Source organism: Charadrius vociferus, unplaced genomic scaffold (assembly GCF_000708025.1).
Source record: "Charadrius vociferus isolate BGI_N301 unplaced genomic scaffold, ASM70802v2 scaffold51, whole genome shotgun sequence".
NCBI classification, from domain to species: Eukaryota; Metazoa; Chordata; class Aves; order Charadriiformes; family Charadriidae; genus Charadrius; species Charadrius vociferus.
In genome coordinates this window covers 4183935-4199125 of record NW_009646939.1, presented here as the reverse complement: position 1 = coordinate 4199125, position 15191 = coordinate 4183935, and the positions used below count along the sequence as shown (strand labels likewise).

The window sequence follows — 15191 nt, the reverse complement described above, 5'->3', positions numbered from 1 at the left end:
TGAGGGCCGCGGCCCTGCCGGGGATCGCCGCCTCGCCGGGCGTTTCCCTCCGGGCCGCCCTGCCCCTGCCGCGCTCGCGACCCTGAAGCCGGTCGGCTCGTCTCAGTAAAAAAGGAAAAAGAAAATCCAACAGCCAGACAAACCAAAAACCCCCCAAACCAAAAACTTTTCCGCATCGGGCGAGGATGGAGCCTGCCGGTATGGATTATTTCTGCGACCAGGTGCAGCAGAAGGACGTGGGCCGCAGGCTGCAGGTGGGCCAGGAGCTGCTGGAGTACCTGAGCGACCCGGCGAGGTCCTCCGATGTGGAGCAGGACCAGCAGCGCCTGGACAAAGTGATCGACGAGTTGACGGGATGGGTCAACTCGAGTAATTTTAAGGTAAGGGGGGGAGGAGGTCGGTCGAGGCTCGGTACGGGAAGGCCATGATTCGTCATGGTCGAGGGGGGACGCGGAGCGCCGGCTTACTTTTTCATCAGGCATGAGCAGAAATAAAACTTGAGTTTACACAAGTTTTTATACACCTTCCCCCCCCCCCAAGGGAAATTTAGAAATTCTGGGAGGGTTGGCTAACACTTTTGTTCGTTTGTTTCTATTCCTCTGTCCTAAAAGAAGCAGTAATAGTGGTTTTCTTTGGTTTTGCTTTTATCGTTGCTTAAACGTTTTTGCACATAATATTAAAAAAACCCCACCCAGCCGATTATTTTACAGTCTTAGGGGTGCGTTTCTTCTGAAACGAGGTAGGTGATGATTTCTTTTTTTTTTTTTCTTTTTTTTTTCGCTACCACTCCCATTCCATGGTCTCTACTTGGGTGCAGTGTTTGGTGGTATTGCCATTATTTTCTGTAGGCCGTGAAGAGCGCCGTTTCACCGAGTTTGTATTACACCGCGTGTGTTTTATACCGTTTAACGAGTAATTTGCTTCTTGGCGTTCCCGTTGTAAGTTTTAAAGCTCTCTCTCTCGTCTTCAGGTGACTTTCCTGTACGTGGGAAGTTATATAGTATCATAGCAGCCCATTGATGACTCACGTTTGGGTTTTGGTGTTTTGGTTGGGTTTTTTTGTGCGTTTTAGGCCGAGCTGCAGGAAAACCCTGATTACTCCTGCGCACGTCTCTTGTAATATGTGTAAGGTTTTTTCTGACGTTGCTCAGCCGATAACACGAATGACAGCATAGTTTTACTACCAAGGACGATCCTAGTCGCATTAGCGATTTTTTTTTTTTTTTTTTAAATTTTTTGTTCCCCGCTGTGTAGCCGGTCCGGGTGTGCGGTGCCGCCGGTGGGTGGCGGTGTGGGTCTGCGATGGCGATGTGTGGTGGGTGAGCCCGGCCGGGTCCTCCCTTCCCTTCTGCCCTTACCTCCCTCACCTCGCCTTGAGAGATGTCTGACCTGCGCTTTGGGCCTTTGAACTTAGCGTCGTGAGGTTATTGTAATTATTTTTTTTTCCCCTATTTGCTTAGGCTCAGGGGGCGAACGTAGGAGTACCTTGTAAGGGCAGTACGTTCATTAAATTGGTTATTTTTTTTTTCCTCCGTTGACTTTATAGTTCTGTGTACTTGCCAGTGTTTGCACACAGCACTTTTAAGTTTGAGGTTTGAAACTAATAAGGCTTAACTCTATTTGCGCATGTGATTTATTTTTGGGGGAAGTGTATTTGTCCCTAAAGGTCAGGTTAGCTTGAGGAAATAACGTTACATTGGACAAGTGTAATTTACTTGCTTTTAAATCCTTAATCTGAGGGTAGTTGTTGGTGATAATTGATTACTGAGAAACTTAGGTCTTTAAAAGTACCCTTTTGTGTAAAGAGGACTAGATACTTATCTCCACAGGGTTATGCAAAAGTGTTTTTCCTGCCCTTTTAAATTGACAAAATCGGGCATTAATACTTGAAATTTGCTTTTCAAGATGTATTTTTCATAACACAAGACATGCTGCTTGCTGCTGATGTAAGATGATGGAACCGCTTGGCTGTTAGAACTGCAGAACAAATGAGGAGTATGCAGTACTCCAGATCACAAACCTCAGTCATACAAGATGGGGTTAAGAGTGTTACAAATTCTAAGAGTTTTAAAAATAGCTTGCATAATAACAATCTTTTTTTTAATCTTTTCTCAATATGCTTTGAACTGGAATACAGCATGTATAATATACATTATATTAACTGCAAGACCACAAGATCTTGGATGTTTTCCTCATGGTCAGTTCCTGGCTGTGGTGGTGACTGCCGCCAGCATCTGCTGTTTCAAAAAGAAAATTAAAAATATTCTGGAAAACTGTGGTTTGCATCTTATTTGCATATTATCTTATGCAAGCATAGATGTTACACGTTTAAATGTTAGGTCTGAGTTTCTTATTAAACTCAGGGCCTGAATGCTATCATAAAGTAATGAGTACCACAGACTCACATGTATTTTAAAGAAAAATATTAAAGTAATCTTTATTTTTGGTTACTGTATTTTTAATAATTTGTTGGTTACCCTTTCCCCTGCTGAGGAAGGATATGTAGAGCACTCAGACAATTCTGCTTCTCATCTTCTTCTTCTTATATCTTGCTAAAGGTCTTGCAGGTCTTCAAAGTCCCAAAGTAATTAATCCCTCACTGTTGACATGGCTGTTTAATTGAGCGCTGAACCTAGATGAATTGGAGGGAGAAGTGGGGAATGCTGGAGGAAGTTCTGCGGGGTAGCATTATTCTGCTGTAGGTGATCACTATGGATGATAAGGGAATAACTAATATAACTTGCCCTGGATGTGCCGATTCTTTCCTTTGTGTGAAAGCTCAGTTCTTGCATGCAGTGTGCTCTGCTGACCATACTGAAGGAGAAGATGCATGATCTGGGGGATCTAGGCTCAGTTCCATCCCATGCCTGAGAAGAGAAAGCTTTCTATGAAATGCAACCCTAGAAAGTTTTTGCGTCGCGTATCCAGAAAGGAAAGGATCTGGAGGGGATAGGAATAGGAGGGTTGATTTGGCAGAGTTGATGAGTTGGGGGAAAAAGAGAATAGATGTTCAGTAAATAAGTATGGACTTGTTATCAGCAAGGTTGAATTAACTTGTCTCAAAAAGATTTTGGCCATCTAAATAGTGCTTTTGCGTTTCTGAAGTTTGCAGCTATTTATAGTGGTTTAATAAATAATCTGGCAGTTCCAAACTAATAAAGCAGATAGGAAAAATTGTGAGTTCATCTAGCTCATTGAAGTGGAAAAAGCAATTCTGAGTTCGAGTTACTGATAAATCAAAAAGATGGGATTAAGAATGTGTTGACTCACCCGCAAATGGTATGGAGTTCTAGTGAAAGTTGGTTGTAGAACACAGGGAAGTGACCTAGAGAGAGAGATGAGTCATCTCTAAAGGCTGACCTTAATGATGTAATGTGGGGGCTGCAGTTACCGTGTCCATGCAGTTGGTGGTAAATTAGCTTCCAGAGACTGTTGAAAACTTTGCAGCACCAGGGAGTACAGTAAAGATGTGCATGATTTAAGCTTTTATTTTGGATCTCATTAGAATGAAAGAGCTGCTCATGGAACTGAAAATTGTTTGCTTGGTGGTTTGTTGTTTTGGGGTTTTTTTCTCCCCAAATTTTATCAACTTTTTTTCAAGGCTGTGAGAAATAGTGGAGGAGAGACAAAATTAGGGCTGTGATTTCTGAAATGTTTTTAGGGAGCAGGTGGGTTGGATGCAAAGTATTAAGATTTGGGTGATGGTATTATTCTGCTCGTATTTGTTGTCCTCAAAACTTTGCAAGATTTGCCAATCTCAGAAAATTGGAGCGGTGCTAATGTTTGAGTTCAGACTCTCAGGTGAACTTCAAACAGTAAATAAATTCCCCATTCTAAGGTTATTACTACTGATAGTTAGATACTACTGCTGGCTTTACTGCATTAACGTGGATGTTCATGAGCTTTAATTAATACATCTCTTATGTCGCTCTTGTTATCAATTGTCACTTGAAATAATTAGAAGATTACTTAACTTTTTACAAACTATTCTGTGTCTGACTCAATCTGGAAATCTACTTTGAACCTCTACTAAAGAGATATGGGGTGGAGAAATACTACTTTTCAAGTCGAGCTTTGCAAGTCTACTCGTGGCTGTTAACCTGTTGTGTTTGTTTTGGGTTCATCAAAAGCCCATCAAAATTTAATAGTTACCCTCATAAAACGTATTTTTTGAGCAATAAAGCAAACTTTCAGTTCTTTATGCAAATCACACCTGATCAGAAGTAATAAAACCCCATGACTAAAATTCTGGTAATTTTATGTGGGAAGAGGAATCAGTAATGTTTGTGGCTCTGAGTCATCTTTGGATTTCTTACCTTTGTAGTTGGGATTTTATCTTGTTTTCTTCTTCAGCTGAAGTAGGAAAATAATTGTTTCTATGTCAGAGCAGCAGATTGTTTGCCATCCAAAGAAAAAATTGGATTCCACACTGTTTCTGGTAGTGTGGATAATCTGTTTCTTTTAGGCAAATCCTTGGAGTTATCTTTTATTCTGTGCTTCCTGTAGAGTGAGATTTTTTTTTTTTGCTTTGTTTGTCTCAACACCAAATACTGAAAGATACTAAAATACCAATAATGTTGTTGTTGCATTTTTGTGCTTCCTTGGTTTGGCAAGTGTTTGTTTTGATTTGTCTTTAGTTCAACAAAAGGCCAGCAGGAGGAGCTTTCAGTTTCCAGAAAGGAAGGGAAGATTTGAACTGTAATTTTGCAATTAGTTAAGACAAGTGGTTAGGATGTTTGTCTGAAAGTCCCTGCAAAGAGATGGCAGCAGTTATAATTTCGTTGACTGCATATAAGTGTGTGAGGTGGAAGCCAGAATTTTAAATTGTTTGAACAAAATGGAGGTACTGAGATCTGAAAAAAAGGAAAGTTCAGAAATAAAAAATGGGAAGTCCTACATTTCACTAAGAATGACTGAATGCACAAATGCAGGATGTGCAGCATGTGATTGAGTAGCGGTCCTTAGGAAGAAAATGTCTGGGTTATTTTGGATCTGAGGTTGAACACAAGCCAATGTGTGCTACACAGAAGGCAAATGCTGTAGTGAGTTGTAGAACTGTAACTGGCAGGACAGAAAAATGAAATAAAAGAGGACCCACCTCAACCTTTATTTTTCAGTTACTGTATAGATCCTGGTATTAGTCATTTTAAATGTCTCTGTTGGAGGGGAAATGTTTGACTTTGAACTCTTTGCTGAATGTCATTATTCCTTTCTTCAAGTTGTTTGTTTCATCTGGGCTGTGTGGGAGCTACTTCCCTTATTTCTACGTAAGGAGAATGTGGTTTGACCTGTCCACATATGAATCCAGTTTTAATTTTCAAGCTCAATGATTCGATTCTTTTTCTTGAGTAATAATTATTATTTTTTCATGTATTATTTATGTTCTGTTCAGAGAAAGTATTGAATGTTAGCCAAATAATCAAGCAGATCTCCAGAAGATGAGGGAAGCTTGCAAGAAGTTTTAATTATGTTACATTTTTAATTAAAACTAATTTTGTCCAGCCTTTAATTAGAAACGTGCAATATGTAGTCTCAAACTCTCAGGCATCTGCTCCAGAGGTAGAATTGACAATTCTCAATTGTTTTGCAGCTTCAGCTGGTGTAATCCAGTGTAACTGTGGTCCCTATTGAAATAGCAGCTCTGCTCTTCCTGTGGCCAGGCGTTCTCACCCTCATTCTTGAGGCAATTAACTCTGTGATGTTGAATTAATTTTTCCAGTGTTTCAACGAACTGATTGGACTGATGCTACAGGAGATTTAAGTGCCACAAATCAAATATGACTCTAAGTCAAGGTGGAAAACAGGGCTATATCCCTTTTAGCCTGCGGTTTGATTGATTTTTGGATGTGAATAGAGGCACTTTCCAAGCTGTGTACAAGAGAAGTGCATCCTTCAGAATGGAATTCCCAGCAGGCAATGCATGTGAGCCGTAGGTAGTTCATTTGTCCGTTTTCAGCAGCGTTGCTGATTTAAGCAGTTTCTTTCCCTGGCTGCAGGACTGCGGTGGTGCGTCATGCCTTCATTGCTCTGCTGCCAGTGCTTGTGAGGCTGCACAGTAAACAGGCTGAGGGAAGAAAAAGATCTGGCTGAGAAGATGCTTTCTCTTGTTCATTTATTGGGCTGGTTTTCTAAACCAGGTTAGTACTCAGCTGCGTGAACCCTTATCTCCTCACAGTAGAGGAGCTGCTGCAGGGGTAGGAGTAAGTAGCGAAGAATGGGAATCAATATATGCTTAATACAATTTAAATAAGAGGAAATGGGAAAGACAATAAAAGACCTTGGGCACGAAAAGAATTATATTCTTTTGGAAGTGCTGAGTCCTAAAATAAGGTGTTTCTTTGTTTTGCTCCATCAACATGCTTAGAAAGGCTTTCAAGGGCAATTTTCTTTGGGGGGGGGAAACCCCTCCTTTTTTTTTGTTTTTTAATTATGTATTCTAAAGAGAAATACCATACATCTCATTGTCTTCCCACTGAGCCCTGCTTAAAGAGACTCTGTCTTCAAACTTTTCCCACTGCAGCACATAAAGTTTAAGCCAGACAATCTCAAAAAGAAAATGGCTTAAAATGTCAGGTGTTGCTGTATCATATACTTTCGTTTTATGCTCACTGTCCTTGGAACAATGTCTGTGAAAAATTTGTGACAATGGTCAAGGGAGGAACGTTTAATGTACCTATAAAACAAACTGTAGATATTCCTGTAATGGATCAAGCTGGAGGCAGTACATGACACATTTTAGAGTATTGATCACTGTATTGTCCACAGAATACAGAACAATTTGGAGATCACACTTTCGGTCTGAACTCAAGTCAGTTTGAAGATCATGAGAGATTCTGAAGTAATAGAAGATTGTAAACACTTTCCCAGTAACCATTTTGAGTGTTGCGATAAAGAGTTCTTCAAAATTGGATAAATGTTTCTTAATTAATGCGAGGGGGGGAGGGAGGAATGTTACTGTTCCCATCATGGGGAAAGGGCAGTAAAACAGATATTTTTTTTTTTTTTTTATATATAAGCTTTAAAATTTTTATGACAGCACGATGTTTGCTTGTTTTGGCTGCTATACAGGAGAGGTCAAAATAACAAGGACCTCCCAGAACTATGCCTGTTGAAGGACTGCCGAAGAAACCAAGCCTTTTCAGTGTTGAACTGCACTCATCAGTCTCTGGATAAATATGATTGATTCATTCAGTAATCCTCTGGTAGTGTGGTTACTTGCACTGAGACACTGAAATGATTTGTGGTCAGCTGTCACAGAAGGATTATGAAAGGAATATTATCATAAGTTTGGTAGTCTGTACCCGTTTTGAGACTGTGAGGGTTGCAGCTGATGTGTAGTTTTAACATAAGCAAAGATTTGATACTCTCAGGAGAATCTCAGCTTGTAGTCCAAATTATAGTTGCAAAAAACTGTTTTGAAGTCAGTAAATTTCCATTTTTAGATAGAGGAGGCTCTACATTTGCGAAAGAACTTGAGACTCAGGTGGTTGAGCTTCATCTGATTGCAAGGAGAGAGAGGGGCTGCTGATAATGTGATGTGATATACATTTAAAAAAAAAACCAAAACCCAACAAAAACGAAAACCAAAACCAGATTGTACACGTCTTTGAAGGTGTGTCATTTATACTCTTGAAGACAAAAGAGGCAGGAGAATGGAAATAATGCTTTCTTGTCAGCTGAAGTATCTTAAACATAGATGATGCATGTGATAGGTTCAGCAGCTGGGACTGCAGTTTTGGCTGCTGAAGGCAGAGGCACTGATGCTGAGTGGGAGGATTGCAGCAGTGCATTTTTTTGTACAAGGGTGAATGGAGTCTGAAGATGGCCTGGCTGGAACTGAAGAACCACCTGGGTTAAAGAAACAACACAGGAAAATCGAAGCTTCCTTCTGCCTGTTGAGCCAAGGGCAGGTTTTTTTTTTATATCTGTGCAAGCTTTTTGGTTAAGATGGAATGGAATATGGGTAGATCTCAGAAGCGGGTGATGTGGAGAGAATTGGAGTAGGAAACGGTAAAGGGAACGAGAAGTGATTGAGTAGCCTGTGAAAAAGGAGAGGAGTGTATTCGGGGAGATGAGTAAAGAGAACTAGGAATAAAAACTTCAAGAAGTGAAGCAGAAGAGACTGCACATCCATACATGTTTTTGTTTCATGTTTAGCTACTTGCGACGTGCTTGAGGTTCTTTGAGAAAGTACACCTTTGGGCTTGGCTGACAATACTTTAAAAAAAAAAAAAAATATCTCATTATGTTCTTGCATTGCAAGACACAGTGCATTGCAGTGCTGGAACAATGCTTGTTCTTGCAGGGTGTAGTTGTTTGGCATGCTGCTTTGTGTTTGTCAGTCGATTGTTAGTGATACCACAGCTGTCCCCATGGTGACAGGAAGTTCCAATTCCTTAACTTCATTCTTTCACAGTTCCACAGTGACCTCCATAATTCTCCAATTAGATTCTCATGACTAGTTTGCAGATTGCGATCTACAGAATCCGTATTTCCATATGCAGTTAAGACTTCCTATCCCAAATCCAAGGACATTCGTATTAAGGTCATTTGACAACTTGCATAACTGGAGATGGGTTCCTGGCAGTGTCCTGCCCCTAGATGTCCCCTGCAAAGATGGGAAATTACAGAATCATAATAAAAATAATAGTAAGCATGCATGGTTAACCAGGTATGGTTTGAAGGACAGTATTTCTTTTCCTAGCAAAGGCTTAGATGCCTGGAAGTTGCCCACAGAAGAGCAGTGGCATTGCTGGAAAGAGTATGTAGAAGGAGAGCTGGAAAGGGAACAAGCTGCAGAGTGAGAAGTAGGCTCAATTCCTAATCACTGGCTCAATCCATAATTGCATTTTGTTTGGAACATCTTGATTTCACTGAAGAGTCTGGTCCTTTACAGAACAGATAAATGTTTCTCACTTGGGTTGACAATTTTGTTGTCATCTGAGAAGTCAAGGACTGTCCTGAGCACTGGCTTGTTAAAGAGGAGCTCAACAACTAATGAATCTAGTTCAAATATGCCTAAATTTCTTTTCCACCCCGAATCTCAGAAGCAGTGTTTAAAAGCATCAAACAACAGTGAGCTGATGAATTGTTCTCAATGCACAAAGGCTCTTTCTAGGCAGCAGGCTTAATGAATGCAGAGTAAGAAACAGATCCAATGATTTTAATCCCAGAAGAAATACACCCCTCATTGAAGCTGGTGGGGAAAGAGCTGTGATGCTGGTGAGAGGTTTTCTGGTGATAGTGGAGAGCCTGTGTTGGTACATTGTCCCACACAGTGTCTGACAGCTTAAAACCTTTTTCCTGCAGATCTGTTCTGCCTTGACTTGTGATTTTTTTTTTAATTATTTTTTTATTTTCTGAATGCTGCTTGTGTGATCCCATATTAATTGTGAAGGACTCCTTCCAAAGGGTTGCTTGAATACTGCATGGACGATACCTACCAGGAGATGCTTAAACTCAGAACATTGTGTATCAAACCACAGAAATGTTAAGACCAATTTGCAAAAACCATAAGAGGTAGTTTATTTGGTATGCTCTGTAGTGGTACGCTTCAGCTGACTTTGTTTTGAAATGTGGAATGAGAGCCAATTTTGTAGCTAGAGCAGTTTCCCATTACTTCCAGCCTGAGGTCGCATCATACTTTCTCACTCTGCAGATATCCTGACACTTTGTACCTGTTATCTTTCCAAAGTTGCAGACCATAGAGGACTTTGTATGAGCTAAAGAATAACCATCATGTTTTAGGTAGAGGATTGCTCCTTTAAGGCTGTAGTAACCTGTTCCCTTGCCTCTTATCTGTAAAGGTTCTTGTTTAGTAGCTGTTAGAGACGAGAATTTCCCAGCAGCGTGTGCTGCTTTTTCGTAAAGTCAGGGTTAATCTCGTATCTTACTCTGACTTAGAAAGGTAACTTTTTAAAACTCTGTTTCATCCCATGCAGTTTGAACTATATTCATACAGTAAGGACATCACAAGGCAAAAATCAGGGTATTTAAATTTATAGTATTAACTGAAGTGGCTTTTGCAGACTATTTATTGAAGTAGAACCCCTACTGTATTCATTAAATAAATCTTTGATAGACAGTTACAGAGAGCGAACACCATATTGACAACTGCTTGAATGGTTAATCAAGATAAATGACTCGCATCATAACAGTGATTAAACTTCACCCATTCACAGGAAGGGATGCAAAAATATGGAATATGCAGGCATTATCTCAGTGGGTGTTCTTGATCAAAATAAAATACTCCTACACAAATGAAGTACAAGTGATCAGATTCTTTGTTGGCAGTAACAGCCACAGTAGGACGAGTAGCCATTTCTCTGGTAGTTATCAAGCCTCTGACCTTTAGGTACATGGAGTTTCAGATATTCCCTACGGCTGGCCACTGTTTTTACCCAGGTAAGACTTTAAAAACAAGCAATCTCTGTGCTCTTCCCCCAACCAACCAACTAAAAAAGGCAAAAAAAAAAAAAAAAATCCCTCCAAACCCTAGAGTCTAAGCATTGGAGGAATTAATCAAGAAATACTCTCCATCTTACTTGGAACTCTTCTTTGGGATGAGTAGATCTGTAGTATAAAACAGCCATGAGTGCTTTACTTTTTTTAAATCTCTGAGCTGATGTTGGTCAGAGTGGTAGAAGTATTCAAGAGAGATTTTTAGAAAGATTATCAAATGTGCAAAGAAGAGAGAGACTCTATATAAGTACCTTTACAGAAGGAGAAGCTGCAGTTTGTGCATTAATAGACCCCAAAATACTTGCATGGGAAAGGTATCTTAAAGGTCGTCGCTGGAAGACAAGTCTGAGGTGGGGCTTGTAGTCAGGAAACAGAAGTGTAGGAAAACAATGTATATCCAGAATGAATTTCTTATTTCTTTCAGGCATCATATTGTCTATTGAGATCCTGTCTCAGGTCTCATATAGCTTGACAATCTGGAAAAGAACATTAAAGGAAAGAGCTTTTGAGAAGCCTTGACATTACCATAAAAGCTGACTTACATTTTTTTGCCCAAGTTATCAATTATAGTATACTGTTGTCTTATCCTAAGCCATAGATACAGTTGCTTGTTGGCAATATATTAATTTAAGCCCATGATGCCATCTACTTACATTTGCTATTCTCTGTTCTAGTATGTAATAAAATTGTGTAAATTTCCAAGTAAATCATACTAATGTGGAACTAACTTTTGTACCTCCTGTTTAAAAGGACATCTATTGTACTAATACTGAATTTATTAAAATCTGCTTAATTATGCAGTTGGTTCAGATCCTAGATTTTATGGGAACCTTATTTGTCTAGTTTCCTGTGGAAACAAAGCTCACATATCCTGCGTGCATGGGCTGTGTCATCTCCAGTCAAATTTTTGGGGGCCTGTTGTCTAGCGTGGACAACTGTGACATGTTAAGGATCTTAAGGAAACAGAGTTGTCCAAGAAAATGCAATTCCGAGTTTTATGAAAGTAAATAACTAGTAGAGAGAAGTAATTCTGCTTACGTCTTTGTGGGGAAAAATTACAGTGCGTGTCTTACTAGAAAATAAAGAGGAAGAAAAACTATTGCGAACGCCCAAGCTTCAGGAGGTCTTTCCTTTGGCATCTGCACCTTCATGGGCAGCAAATTGAGTTAACTGTGAGATTTGAAAATGCAGCTTCTGGTGTTCATAATGAACTCTTATAGGAAATTAAGAATGAAGTCTTGGAAGAGTATGCAGGACGGGCAAAAAAGTGTGCTGACTTGTTAAAATAATTTAGTTCAACTGGTTATTTCTGATCATGTTTTCGTTTCTATATTAGTGGATATTGTTTTCTCATCTAGTTTCTGTTCATACATGGGAATTTCCTCACAATCCCAGTAGTATTCTGAACTTTTCTGATTTTATTTTTTTTTTAAACAAGATTAAATGACGACGAATAAAACTTTCCTAGCTTAACAAGCAGGTGGACAAATGGTGTGGTCTGAACTGCTAGGGAAGACAGTATTAGCTTCTCTCAGTTGTTTTCTTTTGGGAGTTTGGAAAGCGATGTAATGACCTTAGTCGATGAGCTAAGTAGCCAGATTGAAGTAAGCTCTCAGCATCTGGGAAACTGTTTAAACCATGTGTGTGATTGTTGTTTTGTTCTGTTTTTTTTCCCCTCGGTCTGTATTAGTACTTAAGTTTAAAGGCTTAGTTTTGCATTTTAAGTTGTTTGCTTTTTCTGAGTCTGGTAATTCCTCCCCCCCCCTTCCCTTTTTGTTGTTGTCCTTAAGGCATACTGTTGTCTTTCTTTCATCAGAAAGATACCCAGTAGAGGAGGTAAGGCCTAAAGCCTTACTGGTGCCTGTTTCAAAGGAATTTTGATTCTCAGTTAATTCTGAGTTAGACCTCTAGAGCCACCTTTTAAAGAGAATGAGGGTCAGAACTGCAGTCCTAATATATGGTCTGAGTGGGGGGGCTGCAAGAGCTTCTTCCAGCTCGTTACTCTTCATAATTATTGGAATTTTAATAATTTGTAGCTGGAAATACTAAAACATTGAATTTCTAATATTTTTTTGTTTTGTTTTAAGACAAGTACTGACAAATCTGAACTGCTCTGTATGCAGCTATACTTGATCCATTCCAAACACATTCTGATAACCTTTTCTTAATGAAAGCTTTCAAGAAATTATCAGCTCTCTAACTGGAACTTTAATTTATCTTTAGGTTAAGATACAGTCTTTGAACATTCTTGCATATGTATGTCTAATTTCTTTAAACTATATTCTAAAGAATTCTTTAATGATCTGTTATGTATATCCTTTTGTTTCAACAGGTAGCACTACTTGGATTAGATGTTTTAGGTGCCTTTGTCGACAGACTATCCGGACGCTTTAAATCCTATATAGGAACTGGTAAGTGTAATAAAACTTTCTTGAGACCAAAAAGTGAAAGACACTTTCTTGCCCCTCCCCCAGCAGCTGAAGTGGAACATGTTGAAAGCTTTCTGAGCTAATTATAATATAATTATATGCATCTTACTGCTGTTGTTGGTATTTAAATAGATTTATATTAACTTGTAAATATTCTTTTATCATGCAATCCCTGATTTCTAGGTGGTGGCTGGGTTTTTTTAAAAGTTCTGGGAATACCTTTTCAGTAATTAGTTTCATGCTGTATAGTTGCTTACCACTCCCATGCTATGTGCTTGCTTACCAGTCCCCAAGCAGTCATCTAAAAATTGTTTTAGAACATAAGTGTTACCTTTAACTTGTGTTAAAGATTGAATGTTTTACTTGCAGATGCCTTTAATTAGAGCCTTATGTCTGCTGAAGCCTGTGGTCTCAGAAGACTATGTGGTTCACCTCCTGTTAGATAACCGGACTGTAGCTTTTCGTAGTCCAAACGTTTTATGGGGTGGAAAAAAAAAGTACTAACTGTTATTCCTGTGTGAAGTGTTTACTGAAATGAATTTCAAATTAATGGATCTATGTGTGCCCATGAAACAGTGTTCTGAGAGGTATAAGCAAACGGTGAGGCTCAACTCATTTTGCTGCTGTCCTTGAAAAGAGATAGCGATAGCAGGGCATTAACACTGGGGTTATATCACTGGCTGTTTTTAACAAAAGTTTCTAGCTTAATGTCCTTTTTTCAACATTTGTTGAATTATCTTGCATCTTGTTCCCATGTCCCCCAGCTATTTCAAATTGTCTGTCAAAATGTTAAGTTTCCTCTTCTTTACGTGTCTACTTTTGTATGTAAGAGTTAAGAAATGAGCAAAATTGGAACGTTTAGGAATAATACAGAGTATAGTTTATGACAGGTTACTAACTAAATTAATTTGAAGTGTATTTCAAGATGCCGTAGAACTGCTGCAGTAAGAGTGCTACAGAATTTAAATTATTTTGTTGCAGAGGGTTTTTCTTTGACTGGTTAGTTTTGTATTGGAACAGTGTAAGGGAACTGGAGACATATTGTGCTATACAGAATATTGATTTCTGAGTAGTCTCCATTTGTAGCTACAAACAGTGCTAGGCTTCAGAGTTTCACTCTTTTGATTTAGATTTTAGTGGTGTGTAGAACTTAGAATTATAGCAACTTTAATAAAGGGTGGAAAGCCTTTTTCATTTTTTTATGTTTTTTGGTTTTTTTAAGTGTGAACTGTTTGAGAATAGTTTGAAAGCACTTTTCTTTGTCCCTGTATTTGAGTAGTTTGAGATTATGAGCGAACTAAAGATCTAAGTTTCGGTACTCAGTAGCATTTATATTAACAAAAAAAAAAAAGTACTGGCACTGGGTGACCATCAGACATGTAACGTCAATAGACATCTGAAGCTGTGTATTCCAGAAGTACTTTTTGGAGAAGCTGGGTAGTAGTACCTTCAACTGACATGGGGCTTCCGAGTGTCTCCAGAATTAAGACCTGTAGAGTGCATTATGCTGAATACGCAAGTCACTGTTATGCATCATCAGCTTTTATAAAAACTTAACAGACGCAGAAATGTTAGTCTCAGTAAAGGCAGAAAACAATCTTTATTTTAGATGACTTTTAAAAAGAGTGATTTATAGTATGAATTATCTTCAGTTGGTAGCTGTCTCGCCAAGTCTTATAACAGGATTTGGATGATTTTCAGTTTTTGCCAGTGAAGCAGTAATACAAAAACTTTATTGTAAATATCTGGGACTGTGGATAGTCCAGGGTTTATGAGGGTAATTAAAAGCAGGCTGGTGAGCAAGAAAAATGCTTCCTTCAACAGAACTTAAAGAACCAGCAGTCTCCCAAATCATGTTCTGTTGACTCCACAGATTTGGCTTCTAACGTAATCTGAGAATGACTCCGGCAAGTCAGACCAAAGACTCATGTCTGACAGTAATCCATTTGCAGATGCCTGAGAAGAAAATAAGGACAGGGCAAACATGCAGTGATAACTCCTTCAGTATGACTCCAGAGCTGTTGGCAGTCTTGCAGTTTAGGGTGTGCTGAGGCAGATGGTATCTTCAGGGTTTCCCCTGTCACCCTGTTGTCTTACAGCATTATCTGGTTAGTTTTTGGACTCATGTAGACCTTCGGCTTGTACAGTGTTCTGTCGCAATGCTTAATTATGCAAAACTCTTGTTTTGGACTGGCTGCCTGGTAACTTGATGCTTGCTAGATCTTGTGTTAGGGAGGTGAGCCATCATTTATCAACTTCTTGACTGCCAGTCTTCATTTTACAGATCTCTCCTGTGCCTCT

General features: G+C 39.2%; 1 protein-coding gene across 2 annotated transcripts in view; it reads left to right on the top strand.

Moving 5' to 3' along the window:
* Nucleotides 1-184: 184 nt before the first annotated feature.
* Nucleotides 185-15191, top strand: part of CLASP2 (cytoplasmic linker associated protein 2) — a 150318-nt gene continuing 135311 nt past the window's right edge. The window contains exons 1-2 of one of the 2 annotated variants that reach the window (XM_009894997.1): nt 185-380; nt 12794-12872. In XM_009894997.1, coding sequence (XP_009893299.1) covers nt 186-380; nt 12794-12872 — 274 coding nt within the window. In that variant the 5' untranslated portion in view covers nt 185. The remainder of the gene's footprint in view (nt 381-12793; nt 12873-15191) is intronic. The other variant, XM_009894995.1, reaches the window with a different exon arrangement.